Below are 18994 nucleotides of genomic sequence, written 5' to 3' on the forward strand. Positions count from 1 at the left end.
ATTGCTCTGGACCAGGGATGGGCAATCTCGGCCCTCGAGGGCCGGTGTCCCTGCAGGTTTTCGATGTTTCCGTTTTCCAACACAGCTGATATATGATCAGCTCATCAGCAAGCTCTGCACAAGACTGATAACGATCCCGTTGATTGGAATCAGCTTGTGTTGGAAAACGGAAACATCGAAAACCTGCAGGGACACCGGCCCTCGAGGGCCGAGATTGCCCATCCCTGCTCTGGACTGTAGACCCTAAATACTTAAACTCCTCCATCTTCTTGGTCTCTTCTCCCTGTAACCTCACTCTTCCACTTGGGTCCCTCTCATTCACACACAGATACTCCGTCTTGCTACGGCTAACCTTCATTCCCCTCCTTTCCAGGGCAAACCTCCACGCCTCTAGCTTCTCCTCCACCTGTTCCCTGCTCTCACTACAGATCACTATGTCATCTGCAAACATCAGAGTCCATGGGGATTCCTGTCTAACCTCATCTGTCATCCTGTCCATTACCATTGCGAACAAGAAGGGGCTCAGAGCTGATCGCTGATGTAGTCCCACCTCCACCTTGAACTCCTCCGTCACACCTACAGCACACCTCACCACTGTCTTACAGTCCTCATACATGTCCTGCACCACTTGAACATACTTCTCCGCCACTCCAGACTTCCTCATACAAAACCACAGTTCCTCTCTGGGCACCCTGTCATAAGCTTTCTCCAGGTCAACAAAGACACATTGCAGCTCCTTCTGACCTTCTCTGTACTTCTCAATCAACATCCTCAAAGCAAATACTGCATCTGTCGTACTCTTTTTTTTTTTTTTTTTTGGGGGCATGAAACCATACTGCTGCTCACAAATGTTCACATCTGCCCTCAGTCTAGCTTCCACTACTCTTTCCCATAGTTTCATTGTGTGGCTCATCAGCTTTATTCCTCTGTAGTTGCCACAATTCTGCACGTCTCCCTTGTTCTTAAAAAGCACACTCCTCCTCCATTCCTCAGCCATTTTCTCACTATCTAAGATCCTGTTGAACAACCCAGTCAGAAATTCTACTGCTTCCTCTCCTAGACACTTCCATACCTCCACAGGTATATCATCAGGACCGAGTGCCTTTCCACTCTTCATCCTCTTCAATGCCCTTCTCACTTCATCCTTACTAATCTTTGCTACTTCCTGGTCCACAACAGTCACCACCTCTACTCTTCGTTCTCTCTCATTTTCCTCATTCATCAACTCTTCAAAGTACTCTTTCCATCTTCCCATCACACCGCTGGAGTCTGTCAACACTCTTCCATCCCTATCCTTTATTACCCTAACCTGCTGCACGTCCTTTCCATCTCTATCTCTTTGCCTTGCCAACCTGTATAGATCAGTCTCTCCCTCCTTACTGTCCAACCTAGCATACAAGTCACCGTAAGCCTCTTGTTTGGCCTTTGCCACTTCTACTTTCACCTTACGCTGTATTTCCCTGTACTCCTTTCTACTTTCTTCAGTCTTCTCAGTGTCCCACTTCTTCTTAGCTAACCTCTTTCTCTGTATCCACTTCTGCACCTCCTCATTCCACCACCAAGTCTCCTTATCTCCTTTCCTTCCAGATGACACACCAAGGACTGCCCTACCTGTCTGCCTGATCAAATTTGCTGTTGTTGTCCAGTCATCTGGGAGCGCATCCTCACCACCCAGAGCCTTTCTCAACTCCTTTCTGAAAGTCATACAACACTCTTCCTTTTTCAGCTTCCACCATTTCGTCCTTGGCTCTGCCCTTGGCCTCTTTGTCTTCCTCACCACCAGAGTCATCCTACACACAACCATCCTTTGCTGTCTGGCTACACTCTCACCTACCACTACTTTGCAGTCGCTGATCTCCTTCAAATTCCACCGTCTACACAAGATGTAGTCTACCTGTGTACTTCTACCCCCACTCTTGTAGGTCACCCTATGTTCCTGCCTCTTCTGGAAGGAAGTATTCACAACAGCCATTTCCATCCTTTTTGCAAAATCAACCACCAGCTGTCCTTCTGCGTTCCTCTCCTGGATACCAAACCTGCCCATCACCTCCTCATCTCCTCTGTTTCCTGCACCAACATGTCCATTGAAGTCTGCACCAATGACAACTCTCTCACTTCAAGGGATGCTCTGCATCATTTCATCAAGTTCCAACCAAAAGTTATCCTTCTCCTCCAGCTCACATCCTACCTGTGGTGCATACCCACTAACAACGTTGATCATCACACCTTCGATTCCTAACTTCAGGCTCATGACCCTATCTGACATTCTTTTTACCTCCAGGACGTTCTTAACAAACTCCTCCTTCATGATAATTCCTACTCCAGTCCATTTCTCTTCCTATTAAAACCATGATAAAACAATTTGAAAGCAGTTCCTAAACTTCTAGCTTTTCTCCCTTTCCACCTGGTCTCCTGAACACACAGTATGTCCACCTTCCTCCTCTGCATCATGTCAACCAGCTCCCTACCTTTTCCTGTCACCCCGGGTTTACACCGGATGCGGTTGCGGTGCGGTTGCGGTGCGTTACGGCGACGCAAGCAATTAGATTACATTCATTCGAATGGTTCCGTTTACACCGCTTGCGTGTGCGTTGCGTGTCGACTGCGTCTCAGCTGCGGCGTGCCGCAGCCCTTCCGCAAGGATAGGCTATTTTCTATTTTTGCCGGACGCCGCAGCGGTAGGCCTCCGGCAAATGGAAAGCTAGCACAAAACACATCGAGCGGGACAGGAAGACGGACACAGTTTCAAAATAAATTTCCGGTTACCTTTCAAGATAAAACACTCGCCAGCTCCTATTTCGCAACCCTGTTAGCAAAACGTGATGTGGGCGTAGACGGGTCTGGAGTTTACGTGCGAGGTGCTCATTCACGGTTTAGACACCAGCGAACATGGACGAGGAGAGGTTTATATTGGAGGTAGAAAGCCAAAATAATAAAAGTCCACCTCTCTTTCTGCTTCTCTGTTGAGCACAGACTTTCTGTGTGTTTGTCGTTGTTTTTAATGCCACATGATCGCGCGCGGTCACGCGAGACACGGCGGGAAGTGGTCGGCGACGGAGCTGCCGGACCGCAGCTGTGCGGAGCCGGTGTGGATTGGCCAAAAAAATTGACGCGTCAAGACGCACCGCACCGCAGCCGCACCGCACACGCAACCGGTGTAAACCCGGGGTCATACTCCCAACATTCAAAGTCCCTACTCTAAGTCCTAGACTAGTGGTGTTCCTCTTCTCTTTCTTCCTACGAACACACCTTCCTCCTCTCCTTCGTCGACCAACAGTAGTCCAATTTCCACCGGCACCCTGTAGGTCAATAGCACCGATGGCGGTCGTTGTTAACCCGGGCCCGGACCGATCCGGTATAGAAGTCATATATTTGATTCGCATGTTTGTTTTGGCCAAAGTTTTACATCGGATGCCCTTCCTGACACAACCCTCTGTATTTATCCGTGCTTGGGACCGGCACAAGAAGACACTGGCTTGTGCCCTCTCGCGGCTACATTATATATACAGTGATACCTCGGCTCACGAACGCTTTAGCTCACGAACCTTTCGCCTCACGAACATTAAATTCGCGAGAATTTAGTCTCTGCTGACGAACTATTTTTCGGCGGACGAACCAAACCACGCGGTCGAACAGCACCACGGTGGCGGCCACGAGAAGCTGACGCACGCTCACGGCGTCCCAGTTCGTCACCCCCTTTCTTTTAGTGCGGACGTGGTTTGTGTTTGATAGACATTTTGAGTGTACTTTTGCTATTATGGGACCGAAAAAGACCCCACCACAGGCTAGTGTTAAGCCTAATGCTTACCAGCGAGGGACGGCGATTCGGTGGCGCGTTTGCATTGTAGTCAATGGAGTTCGCGCCACTAAAAAAAGCGAAAGTGCCATCACGTACCTCAAAAAAGGAGAAAATCGTGCCACGGCTGTTTAGTCCCAGGAAAGAGGTGAAAGTAGTTGCCGGTGCTCACTTTTTGTTGACTCGCTAAAGTGCTCCACTTCCTTGTTCACCAAGGGACACGCCTCCTCCGCTCCGGTGAGCACGAAAGTGCGAATGAGCAACAACCGTTCCATAAACACTGTACGCGGTGAAACGCTCGTGAATGAAGTAAGTCTACCATTGCAACTATACTTAAGAACTACCATCACAAAGTAAAATAAAACGACTTTATTATCCAGTACAATTTATTTCTTTAATTCCAATACAATAGCACATTTATTATACATAAAATAAGGTATATTTTTGTGTAGTTTTAAGGCTTATTTAGTAGAAAATTATGTTTTATAGGGACCTGGGAACGGATTATTCTCATTTTAATGATTTCTTATGGGAAATAAATGTTCGGAAGAAGAACTTTTCGGCTTACACACACTCTCTGGGAACCAATTAAGTTCGTGAGCTGAGGTATCACTGTATATTACATTATTATATATTACATTATTATATATATACATATATAATGTATATATATATATATATATATATATATATATATATATATATATATATATATATATATATATATATACACATATAATGTATGTATGTGTATATATATATATATATATATATATATATATATTTATATATATACACACACATATATACACACACACACATATATACACCTATACCCTATACACACACACACACACATACATATATATATATATATATATATATATATATATATATATATATATATATATATATATATATATACACAGTGATACCTCGGCTGACGAACGCTTCAGCTCACGAACTTTTCGCCTCACGAACATTAAATTCGCGAGAATTTAGTCTCTGCTGACGAACTACTTTTCGGCAGACGAACCAAACCACGCGGTCGAACAGCACCACGGTGGCGGCCACGAGAAGCTGACGCACGCTCACGGCGTCCCAGTTCGTCACCCCCTTTCTTTTAGTGCGGACGCGGTTTGTGTTTGATAGACATTTTGAGTGTACTTTTGCTATTATGGGACCGAAAAAGACCCCACCACAGGCTAGTGTTAAGCCTAATGCTCACCAGCAAGGGACGGCGATTCGGCGGCGCGTTTGCATTGTAGTCAATGGAGTTCGCGCCACTAAAAAAGCGAAAGTGCCATCACGTACCTCAAAAAAGGAGAAAATCGTGCCACGGCAGTTTAGTCCCAGGAAAGAGGTGAAAGTAGTTGGCGGTGCTCACTTTTTGTTGACTCGCTAAAGTGCTCCACTTCCTTGTTCACCAAGGGACACACCTCCTCCGCTCCGGTGAGCACGAAAGTGCGAATGAGCGACAACCGTTCCATAAACACTCTACGCGGTGAAACGCTCGCGAATGAAGTAAGTCTACCATTGCTACTATCCTTAAGAACTACCATCACAAAGTAAAATAAAACGACTTTATTATACAGTATAATTTATTTCTTTAATTACAATACAATAGCACATTTATTATACATAAAATAAGGTATATTTTTGTGTAGTTTTAAGGCTTATTTAGTAGAAAATTATGTTTTCTAGGGACCTGGGAACAGATTATTCTAATTTTAATGGTTTCTTATGGGAAATAAATGTTCGGAAGAAAAACTTTTCGGCTTACACACACTCTCTGGGAACCAATTAAGTTCGTGAGCCGAGGTATCACTGTATGTGTATGTATATATATATATATATATATATATATATATATATATATATATATATATATATATATATATATATATATATATATATATATATATATATATATATGTATATATATATATATATATATATTGTAACGATTATCGGCCGGTTGTAACTTTTTGCAACCTCAGTTCCAAAGGAATTGAGCTCCTGTGGCCTGAACATGCCACTGTGGGGGGGTGGGGAGCACAAGAACATCCCCCACAAACAGCCACAAATGCTCTGATTGACACGCGCACGCGCACACACACACAAATCAGGACAGTAAAAGCCTTCTTAGAAACTTGACTTTCTTATTTTGCAACAGAACAATGAATTATGAAATGTTATGTTTGCCATTTGTGAAATGTTGACTCCATGAAATGTCATGAAAATGTTCCATTGCAGTGGCAGATTCTCCACTAAACTTTCATGTGTATGCACGTTTTAACAGTGTGAGCTAGGTAACATTTCATTTGAGGTATTCAATTGTACGTGTTGCATTGATTGAATTCTGACCTTAGAATCTCAACAAACATGGGATCCAGATTCAATCGGATTAGTCTTCCAAAATCCTCCCCCAGCTGGTAACTTTCCACTTTGGTCACCAGACCCCTGGTGTGGAGGCCGCCGCCTTCCCAATTTAAAAGCACGCTCCCTGCGTGCTGCTTTCTCTTCCGCTGCTTTGGCTCCTCTTGGCTCCTTCCTGGTCTCCATCGGCGCGGCTGCCAGACAAAGGGCTAGCCCAGCTAGCTTAACCTCCAGCACACGGCAACGCACAGAAGCCATCGCGTGTTGCGACAGGCGCAGCGAAACACGCTGCTTTTGGTCCCTGCACAAGGCTCAAACGGATGGTGCCTTTCCAGGCACACTAGGCCTCAACCAAAAAGGGCCCTTCCCAGCCAGCAGGTTGACCCCGTGACGCTCAGTTGGCCAGCCGGACGACCTGTCTCTCCCTCTCCTGAACGGAACCTTCTTCATCCCTTCTTCAAACGGGCTTGGCGAGTCTCCATCCAGGGTCCTGCTTCTGAGACCAACCCCCTCTGTAAGTGCAACTTTGCAGGCCTTCGCCTTAGTACAAATTGGTGCAAACTAGGTTGATTGTGGGTCCCATGTTGGTTTGATTTAAGAAATCTATCACCTTGGCTAAGACCGTTTCTTTTTTTCTTCTTTTCTTCTCCTTTGATTATTTTTATTATTTTAGTTCTCGTTTCATTGCCTATCATAGTAGTTAGTTTTGCTTCTTTAAATTCTAAGTAGATTATCCCACCTAGGTTAGAGAATAAACGTGCACAAAACTCAACCCCTGGTTTACTGTGTGTGTGTTTCAACAATTTATAGTGACCTCTAAGCTGAACAAAGAACTCACAAAATTGTAGTAAGGGCACAACCTTCATTTTAATGACTGATTCAACGAGGTTCTCATCTGTTATCCTGATAAAATTATCAAAAAGAGATGTGGTGCTCCGCAGGCAAGCTCAACTTAATTTAAATATTAAGTTTGAGTCTCCTTCAATTAATGAGCCAATTGATTATTAATTTAATAATTAACAATTATTGATTTAATAATTAATTGGACCGATTTCCCTTACATAATGGTGCCCCATATGAGGAGGCCAATTTATGTTACATATTTTTTGAAACACACACATCCAAACAACAATCCAAAAACAGCTTAGTGCAGCGTGTTCTTCTGGGAAAATTTCAGCTCGTTTCCATAGCAACCTAACTAAAACTTTATGCCAGAGCCAATCCGCTGTATAAAAGCAGTGTATTTGAAGCACTAAATAACAGTCTAGCGACTAGTTATTGAGAAGAGAATGAATTTGTCGACTATGTGAATGTTACACACACAAAAGTGGAAGAGTAACGATCACGTTTTTTTTATTGCATGCAAAACTTTTAGGCCTGGGAATGTTTTTTCTAACTCGTCCCGAATTCTGATTGGGTTAAAAATATATTCCAAACCTCACGTGGCGCAATCAGCTTAGCTACCTGATTACGTTACAAGCCTTTAGGCTGAGGAAATAGTCTAGTGCACGAAATTCTGCATTCAGACCACCATTTGAGTCACAGCACACTTCTCAAGGTGTTAAGTTGACTCCCTTTTGTCGGGTTTAGTGTAAGGCACATGGTGCTAAAACTGCTAGCCTTTTGTGTAAAACACACGTGTTAAGATCCGCCATCTTTGGAGGCGTATCCTTAACTTAACTGGGATTCAGGTAACCACCCCTTGAAACCAGTCGACCAATAAACTAATTTGAGGGGCGGGCCCAACGGCCAGACTTCCAAGTCGCTCCTCATTTGGCTGTGGCCTCCGAGAGAGGATCACGTCTCACCACGTGACCCCCCACTGAGAGCCCAGTCTCTGCCAAATTGTAGCACTGAATAACTAGTTATACAGTTCGCTTAAATTGTTGAAATTAGATTTCCATCTGATTAACACTAAAGTGTACTGTTTGCTTAATACTCATATTGCTACACGGCCAGCTGCCAAACTACAGCTAGTATAGTTGACTCCTGCTTTCTAGCAACTCACGTGTGAAGAGGGACACATCGCAGCCCCCCTCTCCCCCCGTGAGCCTACTGTCTGCCTTCTTCAACATCGCATTCAAAGCACTTTATAATTTAAATAATCAAGTTACCGTGATTTGAAACTAATCGAGGGATTTAAATTACTACTGTACCGTCCTAACCTATGATTCTTACTGGATTTAAGACAATTTAACATCACGTGGCTTCGCCACTCTTAAACGTTACATTATAATATTTTTCCTACTCCTGTTTCACCAAGTGTTAACATTGAGTTTAGGGTTAATATTTTTGTACGTTTTGCACTTTTTAATCTTCATTAATTCCGTCGTGTTTAATGAATTAACACCGTCTTACAGGAAGTAGTAGTTTTCTCTTTCCCCTCGAAGCGAGTCCTTACAGGATACTAGTATCGCGATATAAACCCGTGGGAATTAAAACGTTTCCGTGGTTTCCGCTCCTTAATTTATTTAAATTATAATTATTAGTGTCTTCTTGATAATTCGGCGTCAGTGCCGCGCATAACAACACGCGCGATTATCCGTAAGGAGTGAATTTAACGTGTTTGACAGATTGACAGCTGGCGACACACGCACGCGCAACTTCCGGTGACGTGCCACTCATTGACAAAGTTTACGTTAGCGGCGTCTTGCTAACAACTTTGCTTGCCAAGTGCTACGATTTTAAAACTTGTGCAAGGTATTTAAACGCTCGTTTTAAGACACATTCTGTGTCACTTACGAGCGACGGAGTGTTTTGTCTATGCGGTAAAGTCATAAAACTTTATTGTTCGAACAAAAAGTACGACTCCTATACTTCACACAGGAGCCTCGTTGCGTTTTAAACGCCGACGGCGTCCTCCTGTGGCTATTCACGGTACCGCAGCCGAGGAACTTTTGCCAACAAAATTAAAACGCTTGATAACTTTAATTATTGACTAACCAAAGAGTTTGTTTAAATAATTAACCACCGTTTTCAAGTACTTACTTTTGTTTTAATTAAAAGCAACACTCAACCAGGAGTGTATAGCTTTTCTCGTTGTGTTAAGAGTGTTTACCCAATTTTTAGGCACTTTTGGAAACCTCTATTGAATTAAATGTAATTTTAATTTAATGTGACTGTCCTTAGTAGACTTTTGTTTCCTAAAACCTGTAACCTCAAATGTATGCTGTGGTTAATAGTAATTTAGCAGACTAAATTGCTTAACACAATACTTTGTTGAGGGTCCTCAATTATTTAATGCATTGCCATTTAAAATAATTGGTAACATATTTGGATACCATCCTTTAATCTGTGCCTTAAGAATTTTGGTAAAACATTTTGAATCAACTAATTGAGCCCAAAAAGCCAATCTTTAAGCATTAAGCATTTCCAGCATTGTCTAATTGGCTAACAATTAGTCCTTCCAAATTGAGTAAAGTGAGCTTACGCATACCTTTGATACCATAACGCTACTTTTAACAATGGATGCTTTGGGAAATGCCCTTGCGACCGTGACTAACAATCTCATTCCAGGCTATGCCGACGCGACAGCCAGCGCTAGCGCAGAGATTCTTGACACCAACATTGCGCAACTCGTTTGCGACGCTCAACAAGGGTCGTTAACCCACGAAGATATGGCACAAATCCTCAGCCGACTAATGGTGAATTTAGTGGCTAGGTGGAAATTGAGTGACCATGAACTCGAACAAGTGAAAAGCGTTCTGACAGCAGAACAGCAAATTCACGCCCAAGTTAGCAGCAAGCTAACCGAGTTGGAAGCATGGTTGCATGAATCTGACCGCGTGGACTTGGGAAACCGAGTTACAAAATTGACACAGGAACTCAAAGTGAGTACACAAACTGCCCGCACGCATGAACAAAATTGGCATAATGCCACATCTGAAATTCGTGAGCTAAAAGAATGCATTGCAGAACTATCAAATCAGCACACTGAAGCCCATTGGATTGATCTCCAAACTGAGCGTGAATTTGACAAGTACTTGCTAGCTCTCGCGAATGATGAAATTGTGGAATTAACTCAAAAGATTAGACTTTTGAAAAATGAACGCATTGAAGGAAAAAGGCAGACGTTTCGTTTGAAATCTGAGTTGATGGCAATGGAAGAAAAACTCCGGCGATTGCAGCATCCATCCTTCAACACTGGCCGGGATGACGAGTCACCCCATGCTGAACCGAAATTACAGCAAGTCCCACAAGGTAACACCAGGTGTCCATTGACGCCGTCCCAAACCACTGCTTTGGAGGTCCCCGTTCAGGACCTGTCTCAGGTGAACTCTCCTTTGCATTTTGATCCACTTGTGGTGCACGCACCTGTTCCTTTTTCAGACGCTGCCACGTTGTCTGATGTGCTGCAGACTTCCTCTGCAAATCTTGGACCTGTTTCTCAGCCACCTGTGCCACTTCCGCTTCCTACTCGCTCCATGGCAAGCACGTCTCCAAGGGCTGCTCAACACACACAGGGGCCCCCTACCTCTGCAGTGTCACTGAGAGGAGCAAGCCCACCTGTCTCTGTGCTTCTACCAAGAAGCACACTTCTTGTTTCGGCACCCCCGCTAGGCGCCACGCCTTCTTGTGTGTCTCCAGTTGCTGCCAACCTTCCTTCTCCTGCTCAACAAGCAGATGCTTCTTCACCTCATCATGTGGCGCAACCAGGCATGTCTACAAAAGAGTTAGACACGATCGCCAAGCACATTCAGAAATTTCAGACAAAACAAGATTGCTCTGATAACACTTCTGTGTACCTCAAAGACCTTGATTTTCATTTGAGGAGATTCCCACAGGCAACAACGGAAGACAAGATTTACCTCATGAAATTGACGTCAACTCGAGAAGTAAGTGATTGGATCGACCGCCAGCCGATCCACATCTTGAATGATTATCGAGCACTGTGTCACGCATTGTCTCGTGAATTTGATGGCCCAGCATCAGCAATGAGCTTTCTTGCTGCCTGGTCAGTAAAACAAGGCCGAAAGGAATCACCCAGCCTGTATTATAGTCGCCTGCGCAAGGCATACTTTGGGCATCGTAACGAACCCAACATGGAAGAACAGGTAGAATTCAAAACACTATTTTTGAACAACCTCCACCCAAACACAAGCCGCCTCTTGGGCGTGACAACTTGTCCTCGCACGCTAAGTAGCCTAGAGCTACGTGAACTTGCATCCAAGGCCTTTGTGTTTTTACGCGAAAACGCTGCTGAATCAGTGGAATCCTCTGTTTACCATGTTGCAGGTGGTTCAGACGAGGTCGAACGACAGTCCGAATCACAGCAAAGCGACGATGACATCGCCGCTTCCCCATCAAATCCTGCACAACGGCCTCAAAATGGTTCTCATCAGAAGCACCAGTACGGCCGCAGTGCACCTGCGCGGTTGAGTCATAGCTCCAGCCGTGGTTGTGAACGGGAGAAACCCTTTGCGAAAACAAAGCCTCGCAAAAAGAAACCTCCCCGCACAAATAGTCCTCAGGAGCCCCCACCCACGTCAGGTGACTCCTCAATTGACAGCAACATCTGGACAAAAGTTCTTGATGGGCTGCGCAAATTGTCCAACGACAGTCAGCCGACAGCCATCAATGAGCCAGAGGTGTCGGACAACACCGTTCTTTCAGTCCAACTGGATCCAGCACCTTCTTTGCCTTCTGCCAGTGCACCTGTTACCGAGTCGAATCAACCATTCAAACAGCTCTTAGGTAACCTCAAGATTAAAGGTGCATCGCGTAAGTTGTATTTGAGGACGACACTTGAACAAACATTAGACTATGACGCTTTGGTTGATCCTGGCGCTGACATTACAGTAATGTCCAACACGCTCTTCAACCAACTTCAAGCCATGCTGAAGAACAGTGGCCGGATGCTCCGCCTCAACCACTGCTCATTGGAGATCGGTGCGTTTGCACTGACTAACACCCATCTGGACTCCATGGCAACGTTACACTGGACGATTGGACCACACAAATTGGTCCACCCTGTGTACGTGTCTGCTGTGGAATCAGTCCCGCTCCTCATTGGTCAAGATCTGCTGGGCCGCTTCAAGCCCCTGATAGATTACGACCGACGCAAAATCTGGTCACAGGTGCGGCAGCCTCTGCCTGCAGCACCGCTGACCAAAACTGCCAATTGTTATGCGGTAAGCCTAACAGAGACTTCTTGTGAACCTGTTCGGAGTGTACAAAACTCACACCAGGACTCTCACCCAGCTCAAGGGGGGACCATGCCTGTTGTCCCCGAGATGCCCCCAAGAGGTCACCTTCGCAACACCAGCTCTCCCCTCGGCCAAGTTGAACGTCCCACTCAGGGTGTGCAACTCTGCCACCTTACGGAACGCGACTTGGATTGCACCTCTGAGCTATGCATGACACAAATTGAGGCCGTTGTCCTCACTTTTGAAGCAAACCATTCAGCTTCACCGCGGACTTTGAACTTGAAATCGCACTTGAAATTGTCATCGAACAACCCAAACAACACAGTGGTTGCTCTTTGCAATCTGCTTGGCGCGTTGTGCCTATTTCTGAGCAATTTGTTACCCACCCTGCCCACCCTTGCAATGCAGATGGTGCGCGCCACTGCCCTGCCATTCACTGCCCCCGCTTTCGCGCCTGCAGTACTTCTTTTGGGCCACACGTTGTCAGCCTTTGTGCTCAACAACACTTATCTGATTTCAATGAACTTGCAGTCCATTGATCTTCTCTTGCTTTTGCTCATTTTGTGGCTCACCGCCACCGCGTGCCTTCCTCGTTCGCCTGTCGACGGCTCACCTGTTCATGCCAAGACATTCGCTTTTGGTGGTCACCTTTTGCTTCCTGTCATGGGCTTTCTTCTTGCTCCTCCGTGGACCGCACATCTCTGCCGTTCGTGGCTCCACGTAGCCGAAGGGGGGGTCATGACATCATACGCCCATGACATGACACATAGCTGTCAAAGGGAGGTCATCACAACAGGACTGGACCAGCCAATCAGGTCCAACCTCCATGACCTCACTTCCTTGGTTACAATTGAGGGACGAACCTCGCCCATCTTTGTTGACCATCATCAGCAGGTACAAGATACACTTGTGATTCTTCCTGTGGTTCATCCTCAAGATGACTTGGAGCTTTTGGCTCCCACCCCAGGCACCTATGGGTGTATTTGCCTTTCCAACTGATGCAGGACCCGAACGGTCCCTTTCCAAACAGTGGTTTCAGACACCCTGGCGCCTAATGGCTAACAAATTTTTGCTGCTGTTGTGTATGAATGCGCTCACGACATATTTAAAGTGGCTAGGGCCAAACCTAACCGCCATATCGCCATTGAATAGCCAATTAAATTTGTGCTTCACCCATTCGCACACCTGCACTCATACTTATGACACCATGTGCATAAACAAACACCCTAGAAAGTGTACAGTGACTCAAATGAACTTCAGCAGACTCCCCAAACAACTAAAGTAATTGGTAAGAAATGTGCCTTTAGCTACTGCTTTTATTAGCTTCTTATTTAAAATAAGAACCTTAACTGTTAACGCTGTTAGTCCAAACACCGTTAACTTGAAAATGGCGAAACACGCGAGTCACGACCGAGATTCCTTTTGCCTAACAACGCGTAGCAAACAAATTACCAATCCACCGTCTCCCGACAAAACAACCAAAAGGACTACGCTAGTCCTCAATCTGCCTAGCATCACGCTAAGCTGAACCAAACTAACCACAAGACTTTGTTTCTTCTCGGTGTCCCAACCAGAGCACGCTCACACGCAAGGTGTGACCGCGCTGAGACTTGACATGCTGCACTAATCTGTTTGATACATCAACAGCTCAGTTGTGAGAATGCCTTCTCAGCCTGCATGCTCCCTGAATACAGCTCTCTTTTGCCCTAGAAAGACCCAAAGTCATAGTAAGAACCGAAAGTGCCCCCCTTTCAGTCACATTGACATGACATTCCTACACAGGCCTCTAGACAACTATTGGACTTCTATTTTTCACTCTCGTGTTCTTCTCCTGTTGCGTCTGTTACCTTCCCCTTCCACTCTATACACGACACGTAGTGTAGACCTAGAGGGAAAGATAACATCATAGCCAACTGCCGAGTCTAGCTTTAGCAAAGGGAGGGGAGGGGTGGGTTTGCACCAACTTTGTACTCTGGTAACTGCATTGTTGTGCTTCACCTGTCCACCTGCCGATGCCACGTCTAGAAGTGCCGACCGAAACGTTCTGTCGAAGAACGTTTCCATCGCCAAAGGGAGGATCTGTAACGATTATCGGCCGGTTGTAACTTTTTGCAACCTCAGTTCCAAAGGAATTGAGCTCCTGTGGCCTGAACATGCCACTGTGGGGGGGTGGGGAGCACAAGAACATCCCCCACAAACAGCCACAAATGCTCTGATTGACACGAGCACGTGCACACACACACAAATCAGGACAGTAAAAGCCTTCTTAGAAACTTGACTTTCTTATTTTGCAACAGAACAATGAATTATGAAATGTTATGTTTGCCATTTGTGAAATGTTGACTCCATGAAATGTCATGAAAATGTTCCATTGCAGTGGCAGATTCTCCACTAAACTTTCATGTGTATGCACGGTTTAACAGTGTAAGCTAGGTAACATTTCATTTGAGGTATTCAATTGTACGTGTTGCATTGATTGAATTCTGACCTTAGAATCTCAACAAACATGGGATCCAGATTCAATCTGATTAGTCTTCCAAAATCCTCCCCCAGCTGGTAACTTTCCACTTTGGTCACCAGACCCCTGGTGTGGAGGCCGCCGCCTTCCCAATTTAAAAGCACGCTCCCTGCGTGCTGCTTTCTCTTCCGCTGCTTTGGCTCCTCTTGGCTCCTTCCTGGTCTCCATCGGCGCGGCTGCCAGACAAAGGGCTAGCCCAGCTAGCTTAACCTCCAGCACACGGCAACGCACAGAAGCCATCGCGTGTTGCGACAGGCGCAGCGAAACACGCTGCTTTTGGTCCCTGCACAAGGCTCAAACGGATGGTGCCTTTCCAGGCACACTAGGCCTCAACCAAAAAGGGCCCTTCCCAGCCAGCAGGTTGACCCCGTGACGCTCAGTTGGCCAGCCGGACGACCTGTCTCTCCCTCTCCTGAACTGAACCTTCTTCATCCCTTCTTCAAACGGGCTTGGCGAGTCTCCATCCAGGGTCCTGCTTCTGAGACCAACCCCCTCTGTAAGTGCAACTTTGCAGGCCTTCGCCTTAGTACAAATTGGTGCAAACTAGGTTGATTGTGGGTCCCATGTTGGTTTGATTTAAGAAATCTATCACCTTGGCTAAGACCGTTTCTTTTTTTCTTCTTTTCTTCTCCTTTGATTATTTTTATTATTTTAGTTCTCGTTTCATTGCCTATCATAGTAGTTAGTTTTGCTTCTTTAAATTCTAAGTAGATTATCCCACCTAGGTTAGAGAATAAACGTGCACAAAACTCAACCCCAGGTTTACTGTGTGTGTGTTTCAACAATTTATAGTGACCTCTAAGCTGAACAAAGAACTCACAAAATTGTAGTAAGGGCACAACCTTCATTTTAATGACTGATTCAACGAGGTTCTCATCTGTTATCCTGATAAAATTATCAAAAAGAGATGTGGTGCTCCGCAGGCAAGCTCAACTTAATTTAAATATTAAGTTTGAGTCTCCTTCAATTAATGAGCCAATTGATTATTAATTTAATAATTAACAATTATTGATTTAATAATTAATTGGACCGATTTCCCTTACAATATATATATATATATATATATATATATATATATATATATACACACACACACACACACACACACACACACCCCCACACACACACACACACACATATACATATATATATATATATATATATATATATATATATATATATATATATATATATATATATATATATATATATATTTATTTATATATATAAAATAAATGTGATTATATTATATATTGCAAAATAACGCAATGTTATTTTGGAGGAGAACAAAAAAATTCCACTTCTGGGTCATTGATTTAATTGTATGGCGGCGCTGGCAGGACCATGGACGATGGTTTGGAGAGATTTTTCCAATCTGGAGATGTCTGAGGAAAGGGCATACTTCGCATGCAAAGGGATAAGGTATGCACGATGTTTAATTAACTAAAAGTGAATTAACAAAGCAATCGTGGTGTCAGTGATTGCCAAGTCTGTTGCTAATGACCCGGAAGTGGAATCCCTCGCAAATAATTTGTGTTATTTCGCAATATTTTTTTTTTTAAAGTGTTATATCGAAAATTACTGATTTATAATGCAATAGCCTGCGATTGGCTGGCAACCAGTCCAGGGTGTACCCCGCCTACTGCCCGAAGCCAGCTGTGATAGGCTCCAGCAACCCTGCGACCCTTGTGAGGAATAAGCGGTTAAGAAAATGGATGGGTGGATAATGCAATAGTTATTCAATATAATGCAAAAGCATTGAGAGAGCGAGCATGACAGAAAAGACAGAGGTGGGGACAACAGCAGTCGGATATTAATTTGATCATTACTCTGTGGCACAATTACTACTTATTTATAATGTTAAATACAAACCAGTCAGAAGGTTGCAATTTTTTTCCGTACCTTCACCAAAATTTTGACCAAGTCCATCTTGTTCAGCAGTAAACACACAACTAGATATCGGGCGTAATATCGAAGCTTCTTCACAACTAATTCTGGCCTAAGAAGAGAAGAGAAGACCAAGAGAGGTTAGGCATACAACATATTTCAAGTAATACATGCTACTAATATTTTTTTTACAATCTATGGAATGTATAATAATGTAATAATAATAATAATAATAATAATGACTAGAAATGCCATTTCTGGGGAAATGGCGTGTGAAGGCTGGAGAGCTGAATGAATACCTGTGGAATGATTTGGAATAATGTTGAATGATGATGAATGATATTGAAAGATATTGAATGATATTGAATGGTGTTGAATGATGTTGAATGATACTGAATGACATGGAATGAGCTTAACATGCTTAAGTTGGAATGGTTTAAATTCATCCAGAAATCTAGAAGCAGTTGAAGGAAGATAAATACCACAAAAGTAAAAATAAATCATCAAGAAACAAGAAAACAAGGAAGAAATCAAGTAAGAAATGGAGGAAGTAGCAAGTAATCGGGTAAGCAATGGAGTAAAGTGAGAAGAATTAAGTAAGCAATGAAGTAAGGAGGGTAGAATCGAGTCGCAATGGTGTAAGGAGTGGCAAACTTAAGTAATGGAGTAATAGTCACTCTGTTGAAATCAGGTCACATTTGCATTAGTATACTAAGCTAGCATTAGCATGCTAAGCTAACATTAGCATTAATATGCTAACTTAACATTAGCATTCTAAGGTAACATTAGCATTAGCATGCTAACTTAACATTAGCATTCTAAGCTAACATTAGCATTAGCATGTTAAGCTAACATTAGCATTAGCATGCTAACATTAGTATTAGCATGCTAAGTTAACATTAGCATGAGCGTGGTAAGCTAACATTAGCATGCTAAGCTAACATTATCATTAGCATTAGCATTAGCATGCTAAGCTAACATTAGCATTAGCATGCTCACTTAGCATTAGCATGCTAAGCTAACATTAGCATTAGCATGCTAACTTAGCATGCTAAGCTAACATTAGCATTAGCATGCTAACTTAGCATTGGCATGCTAAGCTAACATTAGTATTAACATGCTAACATTAACATTAGCATGCTAAGCTAACATTAGCATTAGCATGCTAGCTTAGCCTTAACATACTCAGCTAACATTAGCATTAGCATGCTAAGCTAGCATTAGCATTCACATGCTAAGCTAACATTAGCATTAGCATGTTCACTTCGCATTAGCATGCTGAGCTAACATTAGAATTAGCATGCTAAGCTAGCAATAGCATTAGCATGTTCAGCTAGCATTAGCATTAGCTAGCATTAGCATGCTAACTTAGCACTAGCATGCTCACTTCCTGTTGATTTTAGGCCACTTCCTGTTGAAATTGGGTCACTTCCTGTTGAAATCGGGTCACTTCCTGTTGATTTTAGGTCACTTCCTGTTGATATCCGTTCACTTCCTGTTAAAATCAGGTCACTTCCTGTTGATTTTAGGTCACTTCCTGTTGAAATTAAGTCACTTCCTGTTGAAATTAAGTCACTTCCTGTTGATATGAGGTCACTTCCTGTTGATATTGGTCACTTCCTGTTCAGGTCGGGGAATATTCTGGCAAGAATCACACGCATACCTAATCAATTGGCCAAAATGGCCACCGCCTTGGGAGGCCAGGTTGGCGAGAAACCTGGGCATATCATTTGTCTAAAATGGCCGCCGATGCCTGATAAGTTGGAAAATGGCCGCCATGTGCGGAAAGTTAGGTGGTAAGATGGAAGAGCTCATGACGTGAAATGGTGGTATATATTGAAGTTGGAACGAAGTCAATCGGATGAATAATGTGGAAGTAAATGTGAAATGTAGAATGTGGGAAATATTCGGGTACGAAATCGGGAATTGTGGGTAAGGCGTGAATTTTGGAACTGAAAAGCTGGAAGAGCTCATGGCTTGAATTGCTGGAATATATTGAAGTTGGAACGAAGTCAATCGGATGAATAATGTGGAAGTAAATGAAAAATGTAGAATGTGGGAAATATTCGGGTACGAAATCGTGAATTGTGGGTAAGGCGTGAATTTTGGAACTGAAAAGCTGGAAGAACTCATGGCTTGAATTGCTGGAATATATTGAAGTTGGAACGAAGTCAATCGGATGAATAATGTGGAAGTAAACGTGAAATGTAGAATGTGGGAAATATTCGGGTACGAAATCCGGAATTGTGGGCAAGGTGTAAATTTTGG

At 43.8% G+C, this 18994-nt stretch overlaps 1 protein-coding gene across 2 annotated transcripts in view; it reads right to left on the minus strand.

Annotated features, from left to right (window-relative positions):
* scai (suppressor of cancer cell invasion) overlaps positions 1 to 18994 on the minus strand; it is an 836016-nt gene that overhangs the window by 317515 nt on the left and 499507 nt on the right. For both annotated transcript variants that reach the window (XM_077497223.1, XM_077497222.1), the window contains one exon: positions 16742 to 16838. In XM_077497223.1, coding sequence (XP_077353349.1) covers positions 16742 to 16838 — 97 coding nt within the window. The remainder of the gene's footprint in view (positions 1 to 16741; positions 16839 to 18994) is intronic.

This window comes from Festucalex cinctus, chromosome 15 (assembly GCF_051991245.1).
Source record: "Festucalex cinctus isolate MCC-2025b chromosome 15, RoL_Fcin_1.0, whole genome shotgun sequence".
Classification (NCBI taxonomy): Eukaryota; Metazoa; Chordata; class Actinopteri; order Syngnathiformes; family Syngnathidae; genus Festucalex; species Festucalex cinctus.